Genomic DNA, 18,730 nt, shown 5'->3' on the forward strand with positions numbered 1-18,730 from the left:
CCCTGGGGCAAGTCATTTGCTTTATTTTCACCATTCCTAAAATGGGGATAATAATAGCACCTACTTCCCAGGGTGGTTGTGAGAATCAAATGAGTTAATAATTTTAAAGTGCTTACCACAATGCCCGATAATCAATATTTTTAAAGTGCCTACTGTGTGCCAGGCATTGTGCTAAGTGCTTTACAATTATTAATTTCTATTTTTATCTATTTTCTATATCTATTATCTTATTTCTGTATAAATATTAACTGTTATTACTCCACTGCTTATTTTTATAGTGTTAAGAACAGGTGTGTAAGTTTTCTCCCTCCAGGTTATGACTGTGGTGAAATCTGTCTCTCGATGGAGATGTTCGTAGAATCCCAGGATTTGAGCTAGAAAGGACCCTAAAGATCAGCCCTGTTGCCTTACAGATGAAAAAACTAAGGACCAGAAGTGACTGGCCCTCACTCACCTGGGTAGTAGAGGTCAGAATTTTGCCTGGAAGGCATTTCACGTTCTATTCTCAATCAGATCACTTGATGTTTTCACTTGAAAGTCCCCCTTAGCACTTAACAACAGCCTTTCTTACCCCTCCCCCACACGCCGTGAATCATCACCTCCTCTTCTTCCAGGTTGGCACCTCAAATACAAAAGTAATTCATTACCATGTTAAAGACTGCTTCCACCATCTGACCCTGGGGAGGCCTAACGTTGTCTTCCTTAAAACTTTGGAAATTTATCACAGCAACCTTTGCCCCTTTGGACATAGGCAAGGGTGAGAAATTCCCCCACCCTGGCTTGTTCAAAGGGATGTCTGTGGTCTGAAAAGAACAGAAACCCAAATAATAATGGCTTAGTGATATTTATTCTTATATGTTTCTCATCTTATGGTGTTAAATATGCAGAGAAATGAGAGTACTGATTATTAGATATTGATCCATATAACTTTCCTTTGATATGGAAGGAAAACATGATTGTAGAGTACTTTATTTACTTATCGTTTTTCTGCTCTACCTTCTGCTAAGGTCCTACTTTGATGCCTCATCATGGTATTAAGGAGACCTTTGGGTTTTCAGGGTCTATATCATGGACAATGCACTCTGAAAGGCCCTGCTGAGATCAGAAGGCTTCAATGGTTGGTCATTTAAGGACTAGCCTGAGTATGTGAGAAAAGCTTATCACCAGGTTGGAGTTAGGCTGACAGATTTTTTTGGCCACAGTAAACTGTATCCTATGGTGCATTTTGGATCAGTGGAGTAGAGTATGTGTACCAATAAAATCACAAATCCTTGAAATACTAAAACATGATATATTAGCCATCACTATCCCTTCCACCTTTCCTGCTTCCACATAAGGGTTGAGATGGCTGTTGTTGAGTAACACTTATCTCTCTAGATTTTCTTTCATAACCATATGGAGTCTTATTTGAGACCTTGAAGGCATGCAATCACATCACCTCTCTGGGACAAAACTCCCACATCTGTAAGATGAGGATGGATCCTCTAAGGTTCCTTCTAATTCTGCATCTGTGAACCAAGATCGAAATTACACTGGATTTAATAGAAATGATCTTGTTGTCTCTAGAGACTCCACATGCATGTGCTGTTTATCTTACTGATGTCATTATTTAGCTGCTCTGTTGGCCTCCTAAACAAGTGATAACTGACATTGATGTAGCATTTTTAAGATCTGCTAACTGCTTTATACACATGATTTCATCTGAGACGCACAGCATCTTTGTGAGGAAGGTATAGCACATATTAAAAATCCCTGTTTCATAGATGAAGAAACTGAAGCCTGGTAAGAAGGTCCTGGCCCCACATGTAGTAAATGTTGAACCTAGGTCTTCCTGACCCCAAATCCAGCATTCCATCCATGATGCCATGCTTCTGAAATGGGCCTCATTGAATGCATATTATGTGCCTCACCTAGATATGTTTCTCTGTTTCTTTGTTCTAGTGTCTTTATTCATTGCTTCTGGTGTTTATTTTAAAATATTTGTATGAATGATTCATTTTTCTATGTGTATTTGGAGGCTGTTGTGCTTGGCTGCTGTTCAGTGAAAGATCAATTTCACAAACATAAATAAAGATATTTGTTTGTAAGATGTGTCATCCAGGTGAGTCAACAGAACAGGTGTGCACAGGTGTTTGTGACTGACAAGCTGTGTAGAAGGGATTTGGATTAGATGATCTCCAAGGCACCTTCTGGAGCTATAATTTTATGATTCTGTGGTAAACCTGTGGTAATAGATAAAAATAGCAACACAGTACAATGGATTTGGAGTCCAAAGGCCTGAATCTGAATCTTGTGTCTGCGCCTTACTAGATGTGTAATATTGATAGGTTACCACACCCTTCTAGTGCTATTTTACCCCTAAGATCCCTTCTAGGTCAAAATCCTAGAATGGGAGCTCACATATACTTTTTAGAACTCTTCCTTATAACAGTGAGAGAGATGTACGATCACCTCCAGTTTATAGATGCAGATGCAGAGGTTCCATGATTTATCTAAGGCTAGTAAGTGGCAGAACTGACACTCAGGTCTGTGTTTTTGAAAGAAACTAAGTCCAGCACTCACGATCTTTCCATTGCAACACATAATTAGTGGTTTTTGCCTGTTCACTAACCTCCTCTGTACAAGAACCTCACACACCAATGATTGACCTTGACCTCAGCTAGAAAGATGAGTCATTAATATTAGGCTTATTAGGACTGAGGGTATTTTCACTAGCCTCAGGGAGTGCAGAGAGCCTTCCATCTTCCTCATTCAACCTCCCTTTCACGTTGTCCTAGCCTAATCACCCTAATTTGTTGCATCAGGCAAAAGAAATGGGGCGGAGTAGAAGATCAACACTTTCCTTCCCAAGATAATAATATTAATTAGATTGATGTGCTGGTTAGTTTTGTAGAATAGCTCCTAGTGCCACCCCCCCATTTTTTATTTGTAATAAAGGATGTCTCTCCAACTAGGTATATATTTGGAAATGAAAATGTTATAAAACTAAAAATACCAATCATTTTAAAAATAATTTAATTATTTTCAGCCCACATTCTTTGTCTCTTTACTAGCATTCTCTTTATATAAGATTAAATAGATAATATTTGCAAAGTGCTTAGCACAGTGCCTGATATACAGTAGGTACTTCTAATAAAATACTTGTTTTCTTCCTTCCAGTTGTCAGTCTCCCACTTTTCCAATGATTAGGTTTTGGACATAATGACTGTTAAGAGTTGAAAGGGACCTGAGAGATCATCTAGTCCAGAGGTTCTTAATTTGGGTGTCATGATCGCCTTTGGGCAGTCAAGGAAGCCTGAAGAATAGTGCTTTTGCAGAATAATACTTTTAAATTCATGAAATAAGATGTGTAGGATCATAAAGGGAAACCAGTAATAGTGAAATACAGTTATCAAAAGATTAGAAAAAAAATTTCATGGACCCCAGATTGAGAAGTCTTGATCTAGTCCAACATTCTCATTTTACAGATGAATAATTGAAGGTTCAAGAGGCTAAGTGATTTGCTCAAGGTCACACAGGTAATAAATGACAAAGCTGATGCCAGGATATTCCTGGTTGTTTATTAATAGGTCCTGGGGGAGAGTCTAGGGTTCAGAGTGATGCACGGCTGTTTGGGCTGCGGTCCAAGGCCTGCAATTAACAGCACTCACTGCTTTTTGGCCCTCCTGGTCAGCACCTGTTCTCATTTTATCCCTGTAGTAAACATGGCTTCATTTCTCAATACAGGGCGTCCCAAAAGTCTTAGTGCAATTTTAATGGGATACTCTGTATTTGAAGCATGGAAGGAAGAGTAAATGAATGAATGAGCAGAAACTTTTCTAGTTAGAAAGTGGAAAATCATTGGGTTCAGTCTTTGAAAGGAAAATAGTTCACAACATGTGCTTTCCAAGAAAAGCTAATTGGACACAGGGTGTGTGTGTGTGTGTGTCTGTGTCTGTGTGTGTGTCTGTGTGCATGTCTATGTCTGTGTCTTTGCACAAGAAATATAGGAATAGTTGGAAATCTTACATTCCCTCAGAGGTACTTTAGTAGAAAATACTATAATAGAAGACAGTTAATTTTAGCTGTTCATTTAGAGTATCTTTAATATTTTTAAATCCACTTGCAGTGATGGGGTTTTCTGCACTGATAGTATATTAATACTTTTCAGCCTTAAAACCTATACATGTCCCAAAAGTCTTAGTGAAGTTTTGAAGTTTTAAGCTTTAATGGCTTAAAATTTCACTAAGATACCCTGGATTGATATGACCTGCTCCTGATGGGCTTCTGCTGTTGCTACTGCTACTGCTACTACTATTATACCAGAATTCATAGCAGTACCTAGAATATTGGAAAAATAAATGAAATAACTGTGGGTTTTGCCATAGAACTAACTGTTTTACTCAATAGCCTTTTTTCTTTTCTCACATAGATTATCTATCTGACCTATGGAAAATGTGTTATATTAGAATTTCCTTGTGTATGCGGTTGTCATTCTTCTTAGCCTGCCATTGTTTCCTTAGGGGGAAAAATTCCTCAAAATTCAATTTGGCATTTATCGAGAGCTTATTGAGTATAAGACAACATGCTAGGTTGTGGATACAATGGAGAGTCAGGGGACTTTGATCTAAAACTCAGCACTGATGTTTATTAGCTATGTGTCTTTAGGCAAGTTACCTAATTTCCTTGAGCCTCAGTTTCTCCAAGAGGAAAATGAGAAGTTTGGACTGGATGGCCTTGGAGGGGTTCCTTCAACTCTGTAATCCTTTGAAATAGCCTCTGCCTTCCTGGAGTTTACATTCTATTAAGGGGAGCACAAGCTCCCCTTAGTACATAAAAGGTCATTTGAGAGAAGAGAAAGTGCCAACAAAAGGGATTTGGGAAGGCTTCTGAGAAGAGGTGGTAAGTGAGCTGAGCCTTGAAGGAAGAGAAGAACTCACCAGCAGAGTTCTGTCTTCAGTTATGTAAAGACAATTTTGTAGTTGCATCCATATAATTTGCATGTGTATCTTGGTAGAAAGACTCCCAAATATTTTATATGTTCTATAGTTATCTTGAATGGAATTTCTCTGTCTCTTCCTAATAGGTATTGTTGGTAATATACAGAAATGCTATTGTTCATATGGCTTTATTGTACATCCTATAATTTTAGTTAATTTTAGTTAATTTTATGCTTGATTCATTAGGCTCCATTCTCTAGATAGATCGGGGTTCTTGATCATTTTTTCAGAAATGGACCCCATTTGACAGTCTGGTGAAGTCTGTGGACCCCTTCTCAAAATAATGTTCTTCTTCTTCCTTCTCCTCCTCCTCCTCCTTCATCGGGGTTAAGTGACTTGCCCAAGGTCACACAGTACGTGTCAAGTGTTTGGTCTGAGGCCAGATTTGAACTCAGGTCCTCCTGACTTCAGGGCCGATGCTCTATCCACTGCGCCACCTAGCTGCCCCAAAATAATGTTTTTAAATGCACAAAATAAAATACACAGGATTACAAATTAATTCCAATGTAGATATCAAAATATTTTTTGAAGCAAGTTCATGGACTCTAGATGAAGAACCCCTAAGATATATACCATCATATCATCTATAAAAAGTGATAGTTTTGTTTCCTCTTTGCTTTGATTTATTCTCTCAGTGTCTTTTACTTTTCTTATGTCTATAGCTAGGATTTCTTGTGTTATATTAAATAGTAAGGAAGGGAATGAACAAACATTTATTAAGTGCCTTCAGTGTGCCAGGCAGTGTACTAAGTGCTTTACAAACACTATCTCATTTGTTAACAGTAGTGGTAATAATGGGCATCCAAATTTCTTACCTCTGTGAGAGGCAGAATTTAGGAGGGTAGGTCATTTCTGACATGGGGGAAATCACCTGTTTGAATGCACAGAAGCAAACTATATCCCTTATCCTAACTATGAGGGAAGGACCTTTTCATTTAAAGAGAAATGGAATAGACACCTTTCCCAGCTTCAAGGCATCAGGTTGTGATCTGCAGCTTGAGTGGAACTGATTAAGTGTCTAGGCACTGGACATTGGAGTGAATGGGTCCTTCCCAGTGCGAGCGTTTCTGCTTGTATTGGTGCTGCTGACAAGGAACCTTTGAAGACAGATGCTTTGGCTGGACGTTGTCTCCCTAAGGCCTTGAAAAGTAATCACTTTCTGGAGGCATGTTGAGCTGACTGCATCTTAATCACAGGTGGAAGTTAGGGGTGGGGGTGAAGGAAATGATTGTCAAAGAGTGAAATGCCTTGTGAATGAAACCCAGATTTGACTTAGTGATAGCCTATGGAAGCTGAATCCTCAACAAGGTTTGAAGGGAGCTTGTGTGCAAATGATTGGGCTATTGAATCTGAGAAGCTGGTCCCGTGAAGAGCATCTTCCAAAAAGAATAAAGTTCTTGTATTGCTTCTTGTTGCTGTGAAAGCCAAGGGCCTAGAGTATTCAGCAAACCAGGAGCCATATCTCCTGCCTTTTACTGGTCAGCACAAAGAGAAGGAAAATACATACTGTCTTTTAAAATAAGAGAGGCCGCATATTAAACACTGCATGATTTGTTTCTCTGGAGGCTATGCCAAGACAATGTGTTTGTTACATGAAATTCACAGTCCAGGAGGGACTCAGAGGCCATCTAGCCTAACCCTTTCATTTTACACATGAAGAAACTGAGACCTAAAGAGGTAACATGACTTACCCAAGATCCCACAGGTCAGTAGATAGCACAGCTGGGATTTGACTGCACATTCAGAGCTCATTCCACTGTGACTACGCTACTTTTTCTTTCCAGGCTCATCATGCATTAAATTCATGGTTGGTTTTCTAATAACCCTTTTCATATATATTTTTCTTGACAGGTTCACATCAGTACCACTGGGCTAATTGTGACCCCACCTCCGAGCAGCCCAGTCACAACCGGACCTTCATTCACCTTTCCATCAGATGTTCCCTTCCAAGCTGCCCTCGGAGTAAGTATCATATGTTCCTCCCATCCTTAATGATTTTGTCCTTAGCTGTTTATCAGACCCATCTGTTGGCATTAATTTGGTTTTCTTAACTTCTAAGAAGCCCTAGTTTATTACTGATGCTTGTTCCTTTAGGTGGAAGCCTCACCAGCCATATCTTTCATCTATAGTGTTAGTCATCTAGAGTATTATTTCTGCCAGTTTTGCAGTTGAACTTGAAAAGTCTCTCCTGAAGTGTGCCAGTTTTTCACCTTCCTTTTAATATTAAACAAGCTTATACCTAACTGTATATCCTGTGCTGTGATGGTATAATAATAATAATAATAATAATAATAATAATACTGAAACACACCAGCCAAAATGGACTGTTTGTCAGATACATCATGTCCCATATAGGCTCCATGCTGAATACCATTTGCCCAGCTGCATCCATCCAGCATGACCTTCAAGGCCCGACTTAAATGCTTTCAATTCAATAAGTCTCTCTTGATGTCCCTAGCTGGAATAAATCTCTTTCTTTTCTGAACTAACTTTATCCATTCATTGATTCGTCAAGTGTATTTTTAAGCATCTGTTATAGGCAGACAGTGGAAGTGAAAGCCAATTTAGACAATCTAATTACTCTCATGGAGCTTACAGTCTGATGGTCTCAGAAAAAATACATATACATTCACATTCTGTTGTTTATTATAGTTAGGCAAGTACGTGTCTAATCTTTCCTACTACACTATAACAGTTGAGACTAGTGGTTGGTAAGTTAGGCAGCTGCCTACTTTTTATAAATAGAGGATAGAAAATGGACCTCAGAGAGCTAAGGATCATCTCCATACCATAATGATGATGATGATGAATATAACAATTATATTAATAATTTGAAATTATATATTAATATAAATATTATGAATTGCTATTATATGTTAATATAAATAATAGTTATAACAGTAGTAGTAGTAGTAGTAGTAGTAGTAATAATAATAATAATAATAGGATAAGGGATAGACCTCTGACTTCATTGATAAAGGGAGCCCCTAGATGAGGAAACTCCATCTACCGGTGCAGATCATCACTTTCCCTGCAATTTATAATAATAGCCAACATTTACATAGCACTTACTATGTACATTACAATTATTATTTCCTTTGATCTTTACAAAAACGTTGGGCAGTAGATATTATTATACCCATTTTACAGATGGAGGGCACTGAAGTAGACTAGTCAGTGTCTGAAGCCAGACTCTCCACCTTGCCACCTAGTGGCAGCTTTAGCATCTAGAGAAGGGAATTGATTTGCTCAGGATCGCACAAGTAGTATAGACAGCTCTGGGGCTTGAGCCCAGATCTCGCTGACTCCAAAGCCAGTGCCTCTTGGCGCTACATGAAACTGCCTCTCACTTTAATGCCAAAGAATTCCCTCTGTTTAGTGCAACACAATACAACGAGTGTTTATTTAGCATTTGCTCGCTGCTTATATTGTACTGGGAATGCAAAGGTGAGAATAAAAACAATTTATCCCCTCAAAGAGCTCATATTCTGCGTTTTGTTGTTGTTCAGTTATTTCAGTTGTATCTGATCTTCCTGATCCCATTTGGAGTTTTCTTGGCAAAGATTCTCGAGTGATTTGCCATTCCCTTCTCCAGTTCATTTTACAGATGAGCAAACTGAGGCCAACAGGGTGAAGTGACTTACGCAGGGTCCAGAGCTAGTAAGTGTCTGAGACCCGATTCGAACTCATGGAGATGAATCTTCCTGACTGCAGGCCCTGCACTCTATCCACTGTGCCACCTAGCTGCCAGATAGTCTACTTACACAGCTAGGAAAAGCTAAATATATAGAAGATAAATGTAGAGTATTAGGGAAGGGGGTCAACAACTGGAGGGATCAGGAGCGAACTTATGTAAGAGATGGCACTTGGGATTCCAAGTAGTAGGAGAAGGAGAACATTCCAGGTGTGGCAAATCTGGAGCATGTCAATATTTATTTTGTGACAAGTCATGTTGTTCTAGTTGTTGTTCAGTCCTGTCTGACTCTTCGTGACCCTATAGATCATATTGGTCATGAGATTTTCTTGGCAAAAATACTGGAGTGGTTGGCCATTTCCTTCTCCAGTAGAGTAAGGCAAACAGAGGTGAAGTGACTTGCCCAGGGTCACACAGCTAGTGAGTGTCTGAGGCTGGTTTTGAACTCAGGTTTTCCTGAGGCCCAGTGCTCTATCTGCTGAGCCTCCTAGCTGCTGTGACAAGTCATGTCACACGTTAAAATGAATCCTCGAAGTCAGAGTATAGCAATGTGAAAACAACTCACTTTCCAACCCTTGCAAAGGGGACACAAATGCCTTGTCTACCTGTGGACAATGTAGTGGAGTGATACTGAATCTCATTCTTCTTTGCAGTACTTACAGTGAATAGTACAGTAATAATAATTATTATTATTAATAGCTAGTAATAGCTAGTTAAGCTATTACTTTTGTAATTACTATTGTAATGTAATAGCTAGTCAAGAACTATGTGTTGTAATGACTGAATAACTTTGTTGAAGGTAGCCAGGATGGGCAAGTTGCTCCATACATACTAACTCAGGATTAGTTGAAGGAACTGGAGATGTTTACCTGGAGAAAAAAAAGACTTAGCCGGGTCTTGATAACTACCTTCAAGGATGTGAAGGAATATTGTATGGAAAAGGGATTGGGCATATTTTGTAGGACATGACTGAAGAAGAACAGCAGAAAGCAGAACATAAGCCCTTTAAGGGGATGGATTGGGACCCCAAAGGGCAGATTTAGGAGCCATGTTTGAAAGTTACAGAGAGGCAGATTTAGGTTTGTTTAAACGAAAAACTCCTAGCAATTAGAGCTATCCAAGAGCGTGACATATTTGGTTCTGGGCATCGTGGCTTAAATAAAACATTGATAAGCTGGAGAGTGACTATGAAAGGCCAAGCAAGAGGGTCTTGAGTCTGTGTCATCAGATGATAAGTTGAAGGAACTAAGCGTGTATAGCATCAAGGAGGACCTGAAGGATTGTCACTGGAGAATATGTTAGACTTGTTCTCTTTGGCCCCAGGAGGCAGAGCCAGGGTGGAGGCTGCTAAGAGGACAAGTTAGGCTTGATATAAAATTAAGGAAAAATTTCCCAGCCTTGAGAGCTGTCCCCAAAGTGTAATGTGCTGCCTCAAGAGGTGGAGGGATCTCCGCTACTTGTAGGTCCTGAGAACAGGCTGAATCGCCACTTCTGGGATGTGTGAATGAGCTGCATGGGAATTGGCAGATTTAGCCTCATTTGAGTTCTCTAAGTGGAGATTGAATGACCCTTCTTTGGGGATAGTATAGTGAGGATTCCTTGTCAGGTACAGAGTAAATTAGACAGCCTGTTAAGTTCTTCCTAGTTCTGAGATTTTGTGACTCTGTAATGCCAAGGAGATCAGTGGCATGAGATAATAATGTATTTTCTTTACATTTCTTGTTGTCTTCAGCCTGATTTCTTGTAGGCCTCACCTTTATTTCTTTTGACCTACCAGTCTCCTGCTTTTTTAGGTTGTTTTGTTTCTTTTTGTTTTTATGCCATTTCCCTTTAGCCACTATCACCCCAAATTCTCCTTTGTAACAATGAAAAATATTTAAACAAAACCAACCCAAGAACTATATTTGACAGTGCTTGACATATATAGATGGATGAACTGTATAGGCTGGGATCACCATTGTTTGTTTATTTTTTTTAGTTTTCAACATTCACTTCCATAAAATTTTGAGTTCCAGATTTTCTCTCCGTCTCTCCCCTCCCTCCACCCCAAGACAGTGTGCAATTGATGACATATGCATTCATATTGAACCTATTTTCACATTAGTCATGTTGTAAAGAAGAATTAGAACCAATGGGAGGAACCACAAGAAACAAGAAACAAAAGAAAAAAGAGAGAGAGAGAGCAAATAATGTGCTTCAATCTATATTCAGACTGCAGAGTCCTTTTTCTGGATGTGGACAGCATTTTCCAACATGAGTCCTGTGGAGTTGTCTTGGATCCTTGCATTGCTTAAGAAGAGATGAGTCTATCAAGGTTAATCATCACACAACATGGCTGTTACTGTGTACAGTGTTTCCTGATTCAGCTCACTTCACTCAGCATCAGTTCATTCAAGTCTTTCTAGGTTTTTCTGAAGTCAGCCTGCTCATCATTCCTTGTAGCACAATAGTATTCCATGACATTCATATACTACAACTTGTTCAGCCATTCCCCAGTTAATGGGCATCCCTTCAATTTCCAATTCTTGGCCACCACAAAAAGAACTGCTACAAATATTTTTGTACATATGGGTCCTTTTCCCATTTGTATTTTCTCTTTGAAATACAGACCTAGAAGTGACCCAGCAATAGCTGGGTCAAAGGGTTTTTATAGCCCTTTGGGCATAGTTCCAAATTGTTCTCCAGAACTGATCCAGGATCAGTTCACAACTCCACCAACAATGCATTAATGTTCCAGTTTTCCCACATCTTCTTCAGCATTTGTCATTTTCCTGTTTTGTCATGTTAGCCAATCTGATAGGTGTGATATGGTAACTCAGAATTGTTTTGATTTTCATTTCTCTAATCAGTAGTGATTTAGAGCATTTTTTTCATATGACTTTATGATAGCTTTAAATTCTTCATCTGAAAACTACCTGTTCATATCCTCTGACCATTTATCAGTTGGGGAATGAATTGTACTCTTATAAATTTGACTCAGTTCTCCATATATAAACTGGTTTTAAAAATTCGTTCCTAGTTTTCTGCTTCCCTCCTAATTTGATTGCGTTGGCTTTGTTTGTGCAAAAACTTTTCAGTTTAATTTAATCAAAATTATGGAATTGACATTGTCGAAGGAGACATTCACACTGAAGAGATTGCTTGAGCATGGATGAAATAGAGAAGAAAAAAAGGGAGGGAATTCAGGGGACATACAGAGGAGACACAAAAGAGGAAGAGAACAAGAAAAAAACCCTAAGTAGTGAAAAACAAGCAAGCACAACTTTAGAAAACAAAGAAATAATTGGCAGCATCTTAATTTCTTGAAATAAAAGGAAGCTGTTGTCAGGGTCTCAGAAAGCTGGGGAGAATCAATTTTTCATTGTGCCCAAGGCAAGGGGTGAATGCTTTAACAACTGGTCCTGAGACAATCATCATATTTGTTTTTAACTCTCAGAGGGATAAATTAGGCATTCTCCTATTAAAAAAAAGTGAAATTTGCTCTGATTAGATGTGGAAAAGAAACTTCAGGAAATTCTCTGGCATCTTACAGCTACAGTTGTTTATAGGACAGCTACTTGGTAAAGGAAATGTGGTAGTGCTTTTCATTCCTTTGGGAAAACATGAAGTACAATTGAGATTGAGTGAGACATGATTCCCATGAAAATGGGGTCGAAAAGGATATTTTGTCCAGAGACCAGTTCCATGAAAACCCTCCTCTCTGATTTCCTAGGTTGGAGGAGGGGAGAACAGAAAACTCTTCTCCCATCTTCCTTTCCCTGTAAACCTCTATCCCCAGCATCTAGCTGATTGATGCTTCTGTTGTGAGTGGCCCACCACACATGGAAAATACTAATTTCATTTCCTAAAGTGAAGGGGGAAAAGACTGTAATTTTTCTGATCTTGGAATAATTAATTAACAGAAAAAGCACAGAGGTGGCTGAGCTTCAATTCCCAGAGATTAAAATCTAAAAAATAAATATATGTCAAGCCATTTGTAATCATGAATTTACCCTAGGACAGATTGGTGAAAGTAAAGTCCTAGCACAGGATGGGTCCAGGAATTGGTTTACAGCAGATCATTTACTCTTAGGATTAGCTACTCAAGGCTGCGTGCTGGCCAGGTAAGGGGAGAGTTTATGAGTTAGTGTGAATACTATGACAGTAGCAGTCATTGAAACACTAAATTCAGTTTGGCTGGGATAGTAGACACATGTGCCTGACGTTATCTCAGGGGGGACAGATGACTGGAAGGCAAGGTTTCTGAAAACTTCACGTAAGCGTTTTGGATTGCAATGGAATGATCCAAGTTTCATTTACCCTGGATATCACATATTAATGCTATCAGGTGGTATGTTTAGAATGGGAAAGGTCTCTCAAGACTTATAATTTTATAGCTAGCACTTATATATAACACTTCAGGGTTTGCGAAGTGCTTTGCCGAAATTTCATTTTATCCGCACAATAATCCTGAGTAGGTGCTATTGTTATCCTCATTTTACAGATAAGGAAACTAAGGTGGATATAGGTTAGGTGACTCTCTCGGGGTCACATAGCTAGTAAGTGTCTGAGGCTGAATTTGAACTTGGGTCTTCCGTACTCCAAGCCTTGTACTGTAGCAACTACACCGTCTTGATGCTTTGAAGATATTTTGCTTTTCTTCGCTTGAAGTCTCCAAAGACCTCTAGTTTTCCGTTAGTGGAAGATGTTGCAAAGGGGGTTGTTATTTAGCTGGGATTGGGTTTAGCATCTGTAATGCCATGTCCAGTGAAAGTCTTGGGGGCTGGTTCCCTTAAGGAAAGACTTATGTCTGGTTGTGCAGCTTTTTAGACTGCAGATGCGATCAGAATGTGGACTGAAAATTATTTCTAGTATTTTTCAGAATTTGAGCTTGTTGTATATGTTTTACATAGGAGGTGGCTGTGAGAGTTCTTTTAAAGTAGACACCAGGAAGAATTGCCAACATTGCTTGTTAATAGATTTTGCTGGACCAATAAAGCAGTGGGTTTTATTGGACCAGAAATCTCCATGGTGGGTAATTTCTCAAGCTTCTCTCCATTTAGTAGGACTTAATCTATTTATTAGAGAAGTGATATTTTCAGAACGGTTTTTTTTCTTCACCTGTGCCTTTATTTGAATCCCTAGAAATATTTGTTTCATAGGTTTTCATGGCCAAAGAATGGCAACTAGGTGGCGCTGCAGATAGACTACCTGGCCTGGAATCAGGAAGATGTGAGTTCAAATGTGGTCTCTGATACTTACTAACTGCGTGACCCTGGGCAAGTCACTTAACCCCATTTGCCTCAGTTTCCTCATCTGTGAAATGAGTTGGAAAAGGAAATGGCAAACCACTCAATATCTTTGCCAGGAAAACCCCAAATGGAGTCATGAAGAGTTGGACACAACTGAAAAACAGCTGAACAATAGCAGCTAAAGAAATATTCACTGAGTTCACTAGGCCACCCTAGTAGTGAGGGGCATCTGTGTACTTAGAATGATCCTCAGAAAGCAGACTCAGTCTGTTCGTCATGGTGAGTGGGAACAGGCTGCAATAAATATAATTATGGACTTATGAAAAAGATCTAGAATAAAAGGATTTCATTATGAACATAAAAGAAGATGGTCTGTCCATGCAGTGTGAGTGAGGAACAAGCTGATGGAAAACTCATATGCTCCCATGATATCCTCATAATAGACAGCACATTGGGTAGACCTCCTTCTGGCAGAGTTTTGGGAAAACTTAGACTAGAATTGCCCAAGATGGTAATTCATGAATGACTGATGATATGTTTCCTTGAAGGGTATTCCAATATGAAAGAAATCCCAGTTCCATTGGCTCATTTGAGTGTACAGTATTATATTAAATGTGTTTAATAAAATTCGACAGCTTTAAAAGTGTTTTATTTTTGAAGTTTTAGAAACTTCTTCTTATTGTTGGTAAAGGGTGCTTGGGCTGGTGGTAGCTATAAAGTGAGTTTTGCATCCTTAAAGGGAATTCTTACACGGTTGAAATCCCAGCTCCATTGGTGCATTTGCGTATAGAGTATTATGTTAAATGTGCTTAGTGAAATTTGATATCTTTCACAATGTCGTATTAGTGGTCCTTGGAAATTATTAAAGTTGTTTCTGATTGTTAATAAAGGGTGCTTGGGTTGGTGGGAGCTGTAAAATGAGAGGGCTCTGGATCAACTGTGATGAAGCCAGCACACTATTGTAAGATGCTTTGTGAAGAGTTCAGATCTGAGGCAGCTAGGTGACGCAGTGGATAGAGAACTGATCCTGGAGTCAGGAGGACCTGAGTTCAAATCCAGCCTCAGACACATAACACTTACTAGCTGTGTGAACGTGGGCAAGTCACTTAACCCCACTGCCTGGCCCAAACAAATAAATAAATAAATCGAGCAAATAAATAAATAAATGGGGGGGGCGGTGGCGCAGCTTCATGGTGCAGTGGATAGAGCACTGGCCTTGAAGTCAGGAGGACCGGAGTTCAAATGCGGCCTCAGACCAAACACTTGACACTTAACTAGCTGTGTGACCCTGGGCAAGTCACTTTAACTCCAATTGCCTTAAAAAAAAAAGGAGTTCAGATCTTTGGGGATAGTGTATTATCTGAAGATCAATATTACTATATCACCTTGTGAACTCCCATTTCACCAGATAATTTGGGTTTGCCAATGGTCATTTACAAAACAAGTCATGGCATTTCATAGTCTATTATCTTCCTTGGGCACCATCATTTTATAATATCTACTAACCCAGAATCCTACTTCACATATCTACGTCTGTCTGGCTTAAGCCCAGCTCAACTGCTTCCACCTATACAAGCCTTTTCTTTACTCCTCCCCCCACTTGGTAATCCTGCCCCACCAAAATCCTTTGTTTTTACTTTATTAATGCTTTGTGTTTACTTATAAGCCTTCATGTTGTTTCACCTCAATGAAAAATATAAGCTACCTAAAGGCAGGGCCTTAGGGTTTTTTGACTCAGTGTCTCCAGTACCCCATAGGCATTTAATAAACATTTGCCTAATTTAATAAGATCATAGAACTGCAAATAGAAAGGCACCTTCAAGATTATGCATTCAACTTTCCACCCAATACAAGAATCCTTTGTATCACATGCCAGATAGGTGGCCAGTCAGCCACTCTTGGCTTAAATGCTTTCAGTGACAGGGAGTTCACTATTTTTCTATACTATTCTTACCATTTTTTTTTTCAAAAAAGCTTTAGTCATTATTTAATTCTTCTTTCTCTTCAGCCAAAAAAAAATGCCTTCCCTTATATTCTACTTGCTGGTCCTAATTCTGCCTTCTAGAGCCTCAGAGAATGATTCTTACTCCTCTTCCATGTAACAGCGTGGACCGTTATGTCTGTCTCTATACCTATGCCTCTATCCCCAAAACATCATTTGTGCATGTCAGAAAAGTCCAGTGTTATTAATAATTTATAAAGCATTCAAATACAGAAGAGTAATGCTGTAGTTACACTCTTGGGGACCAATTTCCAACCTGTCGGAACAACTGGAATACATCCTTATGCTCTCCCTTATCCCCCATCCGGTCACTGTTTGCGTAGTTACTATACACCTAGTGTTTGCTTTACATATATGCATTTGATATAAATGATTCAGTGTGCTTCTGCATGTCTTGGAGAGATTCTGAGAAGCTCAGAGATGGAAGGGTCCTGAGAGGTCCAACCTACCTCCCACCTACATTATTGATTTATGATATTTCCATATACACAATGATTTTCATTCACTTCAACACTAAATTAGAACTCTGCCTGTGTTTTGATTTGGATTTCACTGGATTAGAGCTAGCTCTTAGGTGACCTGTCATTATTTGGGTACATGGCATGTTCTGCTTTTGTCCTCAGTTAACAACCTGCTTTGAGAACTGAAAAATTTTAATGAAAGTAAGATCATAGGAGAATCAGATTTTAAACTATAATAGGACCTGAAAGGCCACACCTTATTTTGCAGATGAAAAAAACTGAAGCCAAGAGACATTAAAAGACTTAACCCAGGATTACCTGGGTAGCAAATGACTCTAAATCTAGCATTCTTTCCTAAACACCCATTTTATAGTTTTCTTATTGATCTTAATCTCTGTTCAGTCTGGGCTTGTTTATCTTCTCCTCCTCAGGCCATTGGTACTGTTCCCCTCCCCTAGATCTGGGTAGGAAGATATTTCCTAATTCAGCATTTTCCTGGGGGCTGTCTCCTTCCCTCCACTTTCTGTTTTGTCTCTGTTAGGAGTCAGATGGAGTGGGAGAGTGACCCTAGGCAGCTTACAGGTTTGGGGAGGTACTAAAAGCTTCAAGAGAACCGGATTCCAAAGCAGTGACTCACGTTCTGTCTGCCAGTTGGTGTAGTAAGAGTGTGAGAAAACTTTTCTCCGGAAAGGAGTGAAATTCTGTGAACAGCCCTGGTGCTTTCCTGGCCCCTGTTAGCACTGTTCTGCTCATGATCTGGTTTGTTCATTTTGTGCTTCGTAACAACTGGCATAAAGCTGCTGTGGCAGGGGTAGGGGAAGACTAACTACAAGTCACTTTGGCTTGAAATTAAAAATAATGTGTGAAACAGTTGCAGCATATGTCTAGAAATCCGAGCTCTTTCCCACCCAGCTTTGGGAACCACGTGTGTGCATCGACAAGCTTGCGAAGTCACTGCTTGATGAAATTTAAATTCTGATTCCAAGAACTAAAAATGAGATGGCTGTTTGTGAACTGTGGCTAGAAATTAATGGTTTGTTTTTATAATCATGCTGATGTATAGGAGCCAATTTATGCTTTCTTTAGGCCCTTCTTTATTTTTACCTCTCTTTTGAATCATTTCTTCCCCCGCTAGTGGTTCAAAGATGGTTTGGGGCTGACTGCTTTTGTGAGCCTGCTTTCCCAGGAGTGTCACTATACAGACCCTAAAGAATGATCTGGGGTTTTATAGATCAGAAGGTAACAATTGCCCCATTGATTTTCAAAAGGAATGGAATCCTGCAGGCTGGGCCCCCATTAGGCCGTGCCCATAAAAGAACCAGCAGCTTTTCACTGGTATACTTGTTAAAGATTACCAACCTTGATAGTGCTGATTTTCAAAAGCTGGCAAAGTTAAAAATAATTAGAAATGGCAACAATAGCCCAGTGGCTGTGTCCTGCTTTTATTTATGCTCATTGTAGGGTAGGCATCAAAGCAATTGTAGATTAAGTCCTATCAAGCAGTGGGGTATTAGAGCTGCCCCTTTAAAAGGTAGTTGGATTCTGCTCCAGGGGCTTATTTGAAAATGCTGTTTACCTTCAAAATCACCTGTGGCCCTTTCAATTTTTCCCCCTTCCCCTGCTGAAGTGAGATTACTTACCTGTTTGCTAAAAAGGCATGTGGGCCTTAAAGGAGAATCAAAAAGAGAGCAACAAAAAAGTAGAATTGTACAGTCAGCCCTTCCCAGGAAGCAGCCTCACAATTCAGCACCATGAGGAAGGCTCCATTAAAATGTTTACCCCTGATTTGTGGTTCCTTTTTTCCCCCACTCATTCACCCATCCTCAATAATTTTATTTCTCTGTATTTCCTCCCCAATACTAGAATATGAATCCTCCTCTACCCCCACCCCCTCTTCTGGCTGCCACTGTCGTCGCCCCACCATCTTCAGCTGCTGTGGCATCTGGAGTCGGACAGAGACCTGCAGGATCTGCTGACCAAATTGCACATTTACGGCCCCAGACTCGACCCAGTGTGTAAGTGGCCATCACAGCCAGCCAACCATGAAATATTTGTTTAAAATTAGGCCCGCAGTGTGGGGAAGATAGTTAAGGGGTAGGAGGAAGACTTGGCTATGGCTTGGGGACAGGCAGATGCCCAGTTCACTGGGTGGTTTGAGATTCAGGCTGTCCAAGATCTCTGAAAGGTTTCATGTAATCGTATATCTAATCGGGAAACAGCAGTGATCAAGTCTGTCTGATACTTAACCTCTCTGGAGGCCCTTCGTGTCAGGTACCACCATGGGTTAGGTCACAGTCCAGACAGCCTTTTGTTGCATTGGCTGCTCCTGCCTCTCCTGCCCACACACCTTCATTTTCATTTTC

At 39.7% G+C, this 18,730-nt stretch overlaps 1 protein-coding gene across 1 annotated transcript in view; it reads left to right on the top strand.

The window, feature by feature from the left end:
* SH3RF1 (SH3 domain containing ring finger 1) overlaps positions 1 to 18,730 on the top strand; it is a 218,671-nt gene that overhangs the window by 166,346 nt on the left and 33,595 nt on the right. Inside the window, 2 exon segments of the mRNA XM_020997840.2 lie at positions 6,831 to 6,941; positions 18,231 to 18,382. Coding sequence (XP_020853499.2) covers positions 6,831 to 6,941; positions 18,231 to 18,382 — 263 coding nt within the window.

Source organism: Phascolarctos cinereus, unplaced genomic scaffold (assembly GCF_003287225.1).
Source record: "Phascolarctos cinereus isolate Bilbo 61053 unplaced genomic scaffold, phaCin_HiC Scaffold_9;HRSCAF=440, whole genome shotgun sequence".
Lineage (NCBI taxonomy): Eukaryota > Metazoa > Chordata > Mammalia > Diprotodontia > Phascolarctidae > Phascolarctos > Phascolarctos cinereus.